The 12,333-nt window shown below is 39.2% G+C and overlaps 2 protein-coding genes and 1 long non-coding RNA gene across 3 annotated transcripts; 2 read left to right on the top strand and 1 right to left on the bottom strand.

The window, feature by feature from the left end:
- The first annotated feature begins 1,099 nt into the window (after positions 1–1,099).
- LOC143881490 (uncharacterized) lies at positions 1,100–5,215 on the top strand. Its single transcript, XR_013251953.1, has 3 exons — positions 1,100–1,343; positions 4,757–4,813; positions 4,947–5,215. It is a non-coding gene; the product is annotated as an uncharacterized LOC143881490 (long non-coding RNA).
- Positions 1,354–3,468, top strand: LOC143881482 (flocculation FLO11-like protein). The gene has a single exon (XM_077384569.1). The coding sequence runs from the start codon at positions 2,443–2,445 to the stop codon at positions 3,049–3,051; it is 609 nt and encodes a 202-aa protein (XP_077240684.1). The 5' UTR covers positions 1,354–2,442; the 3' UTR covers positions 3,052–3,468.
- Positions 5,216–7,485: 2,270 nt separating the features above from the next.
- On the bottom strand, positions 7,486–10,451 carry LOC143881472 (uncharacterized). The gene is made up of 3 exons (XM_077384558.1): positions 9,811–10,451; positions 9,645–9,696; positions 7,486–7,861 (listed from the first exon to the last, which is right to left on the bottom strand). The coding sequence occupies exons 1-3, from the start codon at positions 10,074–10,076 to the stop codon at positions 7,769–7,771; spliced, it is 411 nt and encodes a 136-aa protein (XP_077240673.1). The 5' UTR covers positions 10,077–10,451; the 3' UTR covers positions 7,486–7,768.
- Positions 10,452–12,333: the final 1,882 nt, after the last annotated feature.

The following is a 12,333-nucleotide window of genomic DNA, read 5'->3' as shown; positions in this document are numbered from 1 at the left end:
CCATCGATTTTTTAGTCATGAACCAATCAAATCCCTTATCAGTTGGATCAGATTCAGGTGTTCTTTGGATCCTTACTTCCCGTGTCTTGGTCACAATCCATTTCAAAACAGATAGTTGATCGGAGTGTCGGGTTGGTCTTACATTATACATAGTTAAAAATTCTCAGAAGAGGACGAAGGCGAGCCACATCAGTCTTGGGACAATAGCTTAGGAACTAGTGTCAATGGTTAGAGAAGGAAGGGAAGAAAGTGACAGAAGGAAGAGAAGTGAGTGACTCGAGACTTGAGAGAGTTGGATGGAAAAATATTAAAAAATGAATCATTCGGAAAAAAAAAATACATATACTTGTTGTTACGAAAATACCTCTAATATAATACATAAAGTTATAAAAATTAGAGGGTATTTCCATAAAGGGAGATGATTTTTTCATCCCCTACCCTTTCCTTCTCTGGAGGAGGGGATGCGCTCCCCTTAAACATGAATTGTGGGCAACTTTAAAGCTTTTTGATGTCAAATCATGTTAAAGAGGGCGCATCCCTCGTAAGGGGGGGTGAAAAAATGATCGCCCTTCCACAAAGGAAAGTGATATATTCGTCCCCGATTTAACTTGGGACAGCTTCATGTGGTGTGTTTATGACTACTCTTTTACACTAGAGGGGGCTGTTCCAAGTAGCAAAAAGAGATTAATATATCATTACCCTTTTATAAAAGGGAATTGCTAGTGTACATCGCAAAATTCATTTCGCTCGTGAGTGGAGACAACGGAAATGCCTTTTGCGATGGACCGTAGCAAATCCCTTCATAAAATAGTATAATAAATCAAATTTAGGATTGTCCCACGGTTTTGTTAGTTGTCTGGATTCGATCTGAAATCATTTTGGATCCTATGATACGGATCCAAAATGTGTCCACGGATCCAGATAATGTCATTTAGGTCCTCTCAGTTTAAGTTCAAGTTCAGGTTCGGATTCGGACGGTCCAGTTAATGTCATTTAGTTCTTGTGGGTTTAAGTTCGGATTTGGTCGGTCCATTTGTTTTGATCCATCGGTCCATTGTCACAAAAGATAAATGATGGGAAAGGATGGGGTGTAAATATCATTTTCAAACTAAATTGTACCTTTAATAAAGCAACGGGTACTTCCAAAAGATATTTCTGGACATTTAAATCCAATTATGAGTTCATTTCGGATCCGCGCTTCTGTTTCAAAGCTTGGGAAGGAGCTTCTCATCTCACAGTAAAAAAGGAAAAGGAAACAGAGAAATTGAACGAAAGAAATCACGCTAACAGTCGTAAAATTGTCATCAAATCATCTCGATCTACACTACAGTAATCTCCTTCTGGTATTCTGTTTCTCTCTCTCTCTCTCTCTCTCTCTCTCTCTTATTCTGTGATTTCTGCTCTTTTTCTCCCTCTTTCAGATCTTTTTTGGTTCTTCTTCTGATCCGTGCATTTTTCTAACATTTCTTCTCTCGTACAACGAGTTACTGACTCATTTCCTCGATTCCTTGCATTTGGTGACTGAATCGAGGGTTTTGTGACTGTTTTCTTATATTTGACGAGTTTCTTCTTCAGTCTGTTCTTGCTGGCTTAGATCTTTCAAGATCTGGTTCTTTTGAAACGATAAGGTTTGTGACTTATTATACGATAAGGTCTGTTTTTGCATTTCTTCTTTCGCACAACGAATTACTGACTCATTTCACGATTCCTTCCATTTAGTGACTGAATCAAGGGATTTGTGGTTGTTTTCGAATGTTTTGGTGAGTCTCTTCTTCAGCCTGTGCTCTTAGGCTTACATCCGTCAAGATCTGGTTCTTTTGAAACGAGGAAATTCTTTAGATCTGTACCTCTGCATTTCCAGTTGAAAAAGAAGTTCCTCCTCTTTCAATTCTTTTGGTTCTTCTTCCGATCCGCGCATTTTTGGAACTTTTCTTCTTTCGCACAGCGAATTACGACTCATTTTCGCGATTCCTTGCATTTGTTGGCTGACTCGAGGGATTTCTGTCTGTTTTCTGATATTTTGACGAGTCTCTTCTTCAATCTGTGCTCGCAGGCTTAGATCCTTCCAGATCTGGTTTAAAAAATCCAGATCTGGTTCTTTTGAAACAGGAGCTTTGTGTATTTTTCTTAAGATCTCTTTCTTCAATCCGTGCTCCAGGTGATTTTTTTTTCTTCGGCCTTTTACCCTAGAAAATTCCAAACTTTAGTGATCGTAAGATCTGCTTTTATGAGTAGTGATAAAAATCAAGGCTTTCTGATCTGGAGAATAATCATTCCTTTTGGATGAAGCTTTAACACTCCATTCTGTCTTGTTTTGGTTAATTTTACTCGTAAAGTGACCTTGCTTTCTGATCTGGAGAATAATTAGTCCTTTCGGATGAAGCTTTAACACTCCATTGGAAGTTTCTCCTCAGAGCCGTCTGGATTTCGTAATAATTCAACATGGAGACGCTTGTTGTTTCAGATCAACACCGGAATCAGTATTACAGTGGGAGCAAGTCTCAAATCTCAGATCGATTTGGTTCTTCACCTTCCAAAGGCTTCAAAGAGATCAGTTGCAGAACTTTTCAATCAGGAGCAGGTATTCTACCAGTTCCTTTTGCCCTTCCAGCCTACGAAAGCCCTTCTGTGACAAAAAATGAATCTTGTTTATATCAATCATCACCATCTGATCACTCTTTGAGCGAAAATCACAAACACGTCCAACTTAGAGGAAAAAGCACTGCAATTCCTATTAACTTAGCACTCTCTGATAGGGCTTACAATGATGAGTATTGTGATTCAGAGCTCTGGGCGGGGCCGGCGTATTCGAACTCGCCGCTGCCAAGTTCATTGCCGATCCCCAAATTCTTCTCTGTCAGGCCGAAACGGAGTATTTCGCTTGATTTGCCTAATTCAGCCTCTGGGATTAAGCTCCATGCTTTTGCCAAGTCTGCCCCGGCTTCTCCCACGAGAGAATTGTATTCGCCTGCGAGTGATTTCTTTCTCAGCACTGCTTCTGCGACTGAGAATCTGCGGCGGATTCTCCATCTGGATATTGCTGATAATTGACTAAGAGGAGGGTTGGTTTCTGTAAATATTAGTGTAGATTGGGTTGTTGGAAACATGTATATAGAGAGCAAATAACCTACTATGTGGTGTTAGTTTTTAGAGTTCATATAGGATTTTGTATTGGGCGAGCCAAAGTAGATTTACAGCTGGTAGACAAAACATTGTTCAGATGTTCCAACAAGGATTGACATTAGTCTATGGATTTGGTTGTGAATTATGAACATGGACTTCTTCTCTGACAGAGAAGAAAAGGATGACTCAGTGGGGGTGTTCTATATGGGCCAGAAGTTTTCACTTGAGCATGTCTCCTATTTCTGTGTCCGAGACAGAAGAAAGCATGCTCAAGATTTTAATCTCTGAAGTACGGTAAGAGACTGAATAACTTATTCTATGGTATTATTTTCTACAGTTCATGTAGGATTCTGTATGGGGCCCACAAAGGAGCATTTCCAACTGATAGACATAACAATGTTCAGATGCTCCAACAAGGATTGATGTTAGTCTATGGACTTGGATATGAACTCTGAACCTGGCCGTATTCTCTGACAGAGAAGAAAATGATGACTAACTGGGGGTTTTCTTTATGGCCCAGAATTTTCCACTTGAGCGTGTCTCCCATTTCCATGTGTCTGAGACAGAAGAAGAGAAACATGCTCGAGATTTTAAGTTTTGAAGTACGGTAAGAGAGCGAATAACTTATTCTATGGGTATTAGTTTCTGCAATTCATGTAGGATTCTGTACGGAGCAGACAGAAGAGCATTTTGCAACTGGTAGACACAACAATGTTCGGATGTTTGAACAAGTATTGCTACTAGTCTATGGACTTGGGTATGAACTTAGACTTGTTCTCTGAAGGTGAAGAAAATGATTACTGACTTTGGGTTCTCAGATGGACCAGAAGCTTCCACTTGAGCATGACTCCCAATTTCAAGTGTATGAGCAACAGAAGAAAATAAGGATGCTTGAGAATTTTGTCTTTGAAGTACACTAAATGACTAGTATTTTTCCAATTTGGTTGGCAGACAAGTTGCCCGATCTATATCTGATTTAGAGAAGTATCTGTCTTTCATCTTTGAGAATTTCCTCTTAGGATTGTTTCTGTCTCACTGGCCCTTTGTTGGGTTAGCAGTTAGGATAGCTAGTTATAGGAACTATGTAAATACAGTACAATCACCTGTTCAAATTTGATTAAGTAGGTAGGTCCGGAAAGTTTTCAGTCTTTCTTATCTTCAGTATATTTGTTTTCCTCTTTATCTTCCATCGGTCAGGGTGTCATCTTTTACGTTGTCCTAATAGTTTGAAGTTTCGCTTATCTTGCATTTTCATCCCTACCGTTATTTCTGACTCCTTCCTGGATGCTTCTTGAGGGTGTCGCTTGCTCCTTTCCCCCTTTCCTGGTATTTTACAAGGGAAAAGTTGGGAGGGGAACTGGAAGAGTATTTGTGTGCCTCCCCTGTTTTCAATTAGCTTGGTTCGCCGAGTATTTGTGTGCCTCCCCTGTTTTCAATTAGTTTGGTTCGCCTTAGTCTGCGCTGTCCTATTTTTTATCTTCTCTTGTCCTATTGTAGTATTGGTTCTGCTGTCGTATTTTTAATCTTCTCTTGGCTGACTGTAGTATACCTTACGATATCTGTGCTTCTGAGTGAATGAGGAACTCTTTTAGCAGTTGCTTCTGACTCTGAAAGTTGTTTTGGGTTAGCTCAGGTTTTGAAAGTTTGGGGCTCCTCCTCTTCGTAGACTGCAGAATATGCTGAACACAAGGTAACACTGTTTTTTTGTACTCCGTTTTATAAGCTTGAGCCTTATCCATTTCCGTCTTGCGTTTTTTTTTGAAGCATCCTCTAGTTGTTAAAACTAATTGTTGTTTTTATCTCCTTGATCATTTTTGAATCAGTTGCTTATCCCGGGAGCCAATGGAAGAATCTTCAGCAGGCTGTTCTTGACTCTACTGTGCAATTTAGTCTTGGTCGATTAAGTCATGGCAGAGAATGCATTTGGGGCAATGTCTATTACTCTCTGCAACCATTTTCTGTGTAAGCAATGCCAATTTCTATGGGACTGGCTATGTGTCCCATGCACTGTTATTGATGCAGTTTATGTGCTGATCCATATTACTCATGGTTCTGATCTTAAGGTTATCTTTTGATTTTTCCGTCCCCTGGACATTTTCATGTGTAGACTCGATTGTCAGACAGTAGTTTCAGAAGGCTGAACAATGACGTGTGTGTGTGTGTATGATTGTAAATATTAGTTCAGGCAACACAATAATAGAGATCACCGAATGAAGCTTTTGAATCCAGCCAAAATGACTATGAAGTGAAGAACTGATTTCAAAGGAGCTTCATAGAGTGGAGGAAAGGCAAAAGACTGGCATGGCATGGAGGAACAGAGATCACCGAATGCTACACGATTGCGTGTGCAACGGCAATGGTTTTTCAAACTTTCGAAGGAAAAGGTTTTGCCTTTGGTCCTTCAGGACAAAGAAAGTGTTACGCGCCTAGTTGGGTCCCGCTATGGTAGAACAAATTAGTTTGGATTTAGGATATGTCATATCTTAGAAGAAATGTTTATTGGATTGCTTGTACAGTAGATTGGCAGATAGGTTGGATTAAGTAGCTAGAATTGATTTGGATACTAGCTTAGATTAGTCTTTATTTAGTTATTTCCATTGTTATCATAAGATCTTTCTAGGTCTTTCTATGTTTATCCCTTAGAGTGTTTTATTTAAACACTCATTAGCTTTTCTATAATTCAATGAAGAAATTATCTTAGAATTGTCTCTTTTTGCACAAAGGAGGACTGATCCTTCCCTCTAAGTGGATCAAGAGGCTGATAATCACGATATAAACCATTCGGGTTTGTAATAGAAAGGGCCATTCTTTGCACAGGCAGGAAACGAGGAGGGAAGGGATAAGAGATGGATCCTTGCACGACCAAGAGAAAGGTTGGGAAGTGGCACAAAGGAAAAAACATAGCCTGAGAACTGAAATTGGCGTGGACTATGGACGGAGGGAGCGAGGGAGACTGCTTCTGCGTGGTTTGTGAGTATTTCAATGTCAGTTACCAACAGTTTTGTTAGTTCTGTTTTGTGGAGGACTCGCTACATGATAAGGAAATATCCATACAGCCCCAAGTCCAAAAGAAGGGGGGACAGCATTGAGGCATGAAGGAGGAACGGGGGCAGATGAGACTACTACTCTATTAACCACATTTCCATGGGGCATTTTTCAAGCCAACAGGTTGTGGAGATTTCGGGAATTTAGTGATAGGAATAAATCTTCGCTGGGTAAATGGTTGTGTGAAGATTTGGGGAAAAATGGATTGCACTTGCTGACTAAAAAAATGGTAGGCTGCTAGAAGCTCCAGATTTTGGGAAAAACTTTGGAACCGGTGTCAGATTTAGAGTGAAGAGTGGAGTTAAGATCAAACTTTTGGAGGATAGGTGGATCGGCCCAATCCGTTGTTCCCAGCTTATCCGAGCTTGTATAAAGTTGTGAGATTTAAAGAGGTAAAAATTTCTTACTACTATGCCTTTCAAAACAAATGTGATACTACTACGAGGAGAGTGTAGGGTGGTGAGAGGATGGAGGTGCTACAGAAATTTTAAAAATGTTGATTTTACCTCTCATACTCCCCCTACTTTGGTATTGTTTGGGTTTTCCCTGAAGCTGTTGGGGATTTGCTCAAACAATGGTCTGCTTAACACCGCTTACTGTTGTGAAATATGGCTCCTCTTGTGGTCTTCTAGTCTATTTGGCTGGAAAGGAATGAGCAAACCTTCAAAGGGACTGAGTCATCCTTTGGGCGGATGCTGTTCAAAATCATGAACAGTCTGATTTCTTATGGGCTGTTGCGTAAAGAATTTCCGGGCCGGGCGTCTCCGCCTTGGATCTCATTCGGAAGTGAAAATAAATTGTAAAATGGAGATATGAGAAAGAAAAGATTGTTCCGAAATGGTGTAGTAACTCCAGTAAGCCTTTTTTATTTTTTTGACAGATGCTTCGTGGGCACTGGAGTCACCTTCTTGGTGAAATGAAGGTGTCAAACAAAGCTTATTATAATCAGAATTTGTGTGCACAACACAATCAGTATCATGTCTATTGTTATGTTTTAATGTCTTTCAACATTTTTCATATATCTTTCCATTCATATCTTCCTGCTTACCCTCTTGTAGTTCTCTTTCCCCATCTCTCTCCCATTTCATTCCTTTGATTCACAGAGTTAATGAAGAAGTGACTGCCTCAATCGCAGATGTGGCCCGAGGGCACTCACTTTTACTTTGTCCAACTAAAACTCTTCTCCTTACCCGCCTGACTAATCTTTCCACCATCAATTGAGAAATTATTGAAGTTACAATTGTCACTATGAAATAGTTTTGGTTAAATACACATACTCAATTGAAAAGAGGAAATTCCATGGGAAAGAGAGAGGTGTTGTGTAACAGTTTCTTGCTTTGCTTAAAAGAAAATATTCAATTGAAACAAGGAATTATACATGAGAGAGCAGGAGAGTTATTGGTTAAAGGAAATATTAAATTGCAACAAGGAATTATAAACATGGGATCTTGGATGCCTCTTTCAAAAGAGATTCCTCCATCCATTCTTTTCATTCTTCTCTTAAGTTGTTTTTATATAACCTTTTGCAACAATGGCCTTACATACCCAATGTTTTGTGTTCGCTGATGAATTTTCCATGGAAAAGTAACTTTGGATTACATTATGCCATAATCACCTTAAAATCTGATTCAAAATGCTTTGTGCCAGTAGACGGTTGGCGAAATGTGGCATCAGTAATCAACAGTGGACCTCTCTGAAACAAAAATACAGAGATTGGGTTAAAAAGTGATAGAATACGTTGAATAAATAAAAGGGAAAAATACACTTAGAATCCCCTGTGGTTTCTGACACATTCTAACTTAACCCCTAATGTTTAAAAAGTTACAAGTAGACCTCCTCAGTTGACGACGGTTCATCCACAAATTGAAGGGTTAGGATGATCCGATGGAGCTGATTTTTTACGCACACCCTATCTATGTCAGGACCCATCAACGCTTTGGATCATCCAAACAATGCGGGCCCACTGTGTTTTTGGTAGTGTTTGGATTCGGGTATGGGCCCACATTGTTTGGATGATCCAAAGCGTTCATTTGATGGGCCCTGACATAGATAGGGTGTGCCCAAAAAATCAGCTCCATCGGATCATCCTAACCCTTCAATCTGTGAACGAACCGTCAACTGAGGGGGCCTACCTTATACAAAATTGAAACCACAGGGGGTCTACTTGTAACTTTTTAAACATTAGGGGTTAAGTTGAATGTGTCAGAAACCACATGAGGTCTAAGTGTATTTTTTCCTAAATAAAAAAAATCAGTATAAAAAGAAGGAATATGATATTTGCACTCCCTAGTTTTGATATTCACATTCTCTTTGTTTTACCCATGGTTTTAAATTTCGACTGAAATCCGAAATTTCCAGAAATTACGAATTTAGGCCGAAATTTATGAAATTTCGGTCAGAAATTTCGAGAAATTGAAATCTTTTTTTTTTTTTTTTTAAATATGTTACAAATTTTCAGAATTTTGGAAGGAAGTCCAAAACCGGTACTGAAATCGAAATTTTAAACATGGTTTTACCTATTCCAGCCTAAAAGTAGGAGTGAGAATATCAATGTAAAGGAGTGCACATGTCACCCCTTCTGTCCTTCATGTCACCCCCTCTCTCTTTTTGGTTCTCTCATATCATGAAACTCCCCATAGAAACACAAAGTGGAAAAAAGTTACCTACTAAAAATTGGTTTTTTATAGCTTTTCATGCTCCTCTCACCCCCACCCACTCAGTTTTCTTCCTCTCTTACTCATCTCTCACAACTGGCCCTACAAATATTCCAAGGAATATTTTCTCAAGGTTGCCAAACATGGCCTTAGTGAGCCTCAATCCAGTGTGTCTTTGTTTCACCATGAGTTCTTATTTGGGAGTATAAGCAATAAGCTGAAACGGGCGACTCAGGCTGGCAACTCGTTCCAGTCAACTCAGCTCAGGCAAAGGAGAGTTAGTCACTGAACTTGCAAAAGATTCACTCTTTTATGACTTATGAGAGATGATGATATCTGTACTCCCTTGTTTTATTAATAACACTCTTCTATTTTAAAACTGTATTGCTGATTGAGGCTATTGAAATTCCTTCACAAGCTATAAAAAAAAAAAAAAAAACCATTCAGAAAAGTGTTCAATAAACAGAGATGAGTGCCTATCAAAAGTCAAAACAAAGGAGTGTAGATATCATTCCCTCTAATTTTTTATCAAATTTTGGTCAATGGGTCTCTTATTCTTTTAATTATTATATGTTAAGTTAAAACATCTGTTATTCTTTTTTGATGGGCATATCAAGCAAAAAGTAGCTAAAAAATAAAAATAAGGGAGATGAAAAAAATCAGTAGCAAAGCTTTCAGAAATACAAATTCCAAGCATGTAAAGACAATTTCTTTGAAAAGACAAAAAAAAAAAAAAAAAAAACCAATTTAATCCATAGTAATTTCTACTGCATAATCTACTTTCTTTGACAGAGTCTTGAACAGAGGAATTTAAGAACATACCATCTTAAACAAAACTGGAGTGAAGCCTGAAATTTCATTGAGTTCACATCCTCTGTACAAAACAATAAAAAAAATATAAACAGCCAAGAGAGCCTTGAGATTATTCAAAAAAGAATGTTTTTGTTAGAAAAGGCCTACTTGGGATGTTGATGAAAGATTTCCTGACCTCCTCCTAAGCATCTGCCTCATCCCATCGGCGACTCGAACCGCCGGATTTGACTTGAATTTCCTACAAAAGGACATGTGGGCCTTTAAAGCCTCTTCCACCCCAAAACTCTTCTTACCCCCTCTATTCATCTCATCTCTCACAGCCTCAGCACACAACCCACATAGCCATATCCCTTCGAATTTCGCCTTCACATCACTTATGTAGTCTTGGGTGCAATCCTCTTTCAATCCACAACACTCGCACTTAGCCGATTCAATCTCCATATCAATCTCTGAGGAGGATAGTTTCACGTGTCCTTCCAACTATTTCCACTACCCTTTTCAAGTTTTCCTTTCCCTCTGAAACGATTGTTCAGAAGCGGGTTGCGGATTGTTTATCGATAATCGGAGCTATATCCTTGTTGTGATAATAGTGAAGTCATGATCATGGAAGGTTTGTTGGGTGGTGGTGTTCTTGTGGACAAGGAAGAGGAAGGAGAAATAGGGTTGTTGTTTTGCCATATGAAGAGGGGTGTTTTGAGTTGTGATGTGAGATTTTGTCTTCTTTTTATGGTGGGAAATCTGCCATAATTTGGCCCATGTTCTAAGGAGTGGCAAATGAGAGAATGTGGGTTAGGGTGGGGGGGTCTCATGGCTGGTCTTTTTTCTTGCATTTAAAACAAGAGTGGGTAGAGGGAGTTGGGTAATTTGATTCTCTAACCAATGTTGTTTGGTCGAGTTTTGTCACTATTGGGGTAGTTTTTGTTGATTGATTGGCAGTTTCTCTGTGATGACATGGTAATAGCTTGGCTTGACTACTGTTGGCTTGGCTTGGCTCGACTCGACTCGACTCGGTTAGGATTTGACTTTGTATCTTTTGTTGACTTGGTGATCATACCCTCTAATCTCTAGAGATTTCTATAATGTGTCATTTCTTTATAAATCGGAGGGATCGTACCCTCTAATCTCTAGAGGTTTCTATAATGTGTCATTTCTTTATAAATCGGAGGGTTAGGTTCATCCAATGGAGATGATTTCGTGGGGTTGCCTATTTAACTTGGGGTCCAACAAATGAATGGTTTGTTGTGAGAGGGCGATTTGTCATTTAAATTGAGGCCAGGGGTACAATCTTGAATCTTCACACTCAACCACCATAAATTTAGATGATGATGATAAATTGCCACCCTTAAATATATTCACTTAAACGACAGAAATATCCTTTATTAGAGAGAGAGAGATAGAAGACACCATCCTCTTGCCTTGGAAAAAAATTGGGTTCAGGTATCATGGAAGTATAAGAAAAAACGGCTACAATATGGCCAGATGTCATATGGCGTTTGGTTGCAAAAAGAAGTCGAAACATGAGAAGATTACGTGCCCACTACTCTACCTATCCGTCCCTTGTGTGAAGAGGTCGCACCCTTTAACTCTACTACTAAAGAAACTTTTAAAAAGGTGGTTTTTAGCAGTATAGTTGTGTGATTTTATCTCCTCTCTCTCTCTCTCTCTACTCTGCAAGGAGACTACTAAGATTACTACTAGCCCACACTTGACTACCAAATGCACTTTGGGGTTCGCTACTACTTTACTATAAGACCCAAACTTCTCTACCAATTGACTACTTGCTCGCTACTCTACCAGGACTCCTTGGTACATCCAAACAGGCCCAAATATGAGTTTTAGCAACTGTACTGCTAAAAAACTACCTCTTTAATGTTGGGTATATAATATAACCTATGTATGTTCTAATATAAGCCCAATAAGATGATGGGTCGGAGTAGTGGGCCTATTTGGGCTAGAGCCCACTAACCTATTAAAACCCTAGTGTATCTCTATATATATGGGCTGGAGGCAACAAACTTGGTATTCCAAATTAGATACCTCGGGTGTAATGCTTCAAGCAACATCTTGCTTGACCTAATTACTCCTAACATTTAAAAGGGATACTGAAGGAAGACGGCTACTACCTTCATGCGTATAAAGGGTACTTTTGTCATTTACAAGAAAAAGGCGCGGAGGTGCCTAATATTTAGGGTGACAATGCCAGCACCCAAATAATAAAAATGGTGATACCAAAATTGATATTCACACTCTTTTGTCTCAATTATTGTCCTAGGGCCTCTTTGCTTTGCACTTTTCTAATTACCTCTTTTAAGGTTGTTACAGCTCCCAAGATGCTCTCAACTGTCAATCAAAATATAGATTAGCATTGGAGAAAGAGGGGTAGTGTAATAAATAAAAGAAACTAAAACACTTCTTTATGATTTTATTAAGGGTTAGGCCGTCGGTCGGTCCAACCCACTACCCAACTCGAGAAATTAATTTTAATAAGCCACTCAAAAAATGTACAATGGGCTTTATATAAAGGGTTTTGCTGGAGACCATCACAGAAGGCATTTCTCGAGCCGGCTCTTGCATGAGAAAGCAGACACCTCATGAATAAGACAAAATCTGTTCTCATGCAACAGCCTCACTTTTGTAGGAGATAACAGCCACACGGGCTCACTTTTTAGCAGATTTTGTCCTTTTCATCTTCAAAAGT

The sequence above is a fragment of the Tasmannia lanceolata genome, unplaced genomic scaffold (genome assembly GCF_043159265.1).
Source record: "Tasmannia lanceolata isolate RefF3 unplaced genomic scaffold, GAP_Taslan_0.1 ptg000002l, whole genome shotgun sequence".
NCBI classification, from domain to species: domain Eukaryota; kingdom Viridiplantae; phylum Streptophyta; class Magnoliopsida; order Canellales; family Winteraceae; genus Tasmannia; species Tasmannia lanceolata.
This window is presented reverse-complemented; position numbering and strand designations above follow the sequence as displayed.

What these genes read in the sequence shown, in the direction of transcription:
- LOC143881482 (XM_077384569.1), top strand. Translation starts at nt 2,443, where the DNA reads ATGGAGACGCTTGTTGTTTCAGATCAACACCGGAATCAGTATTACAGT.
- LOC143881472 (XM_077384558.1), bottom strand. Translation starts at nt 10,076, where the DNA reads ATGGAGATTGAATCGGCTAAGTGCGAGTGTTGTGGATTGAAAGAGGAT. An exon ending in AGGCAGATGCTTAGGAGGAG is followed by an intron (nt 9,697 to 9,810) that starts GTCAGGAAATCT and finishes TGTTTTGTACAG; the next exon opens with AGGATGTGAACTCAATGAAA. An exon ending in CTCCAGTTTTGTTTAAGATG is followed by an intron (nt 7,862 to 9,644) that starts GTATGTTCTTAA and finishes TTTTTGTTTCAG; the next exon opens with AGAGGTCCACTGTTGATTAC.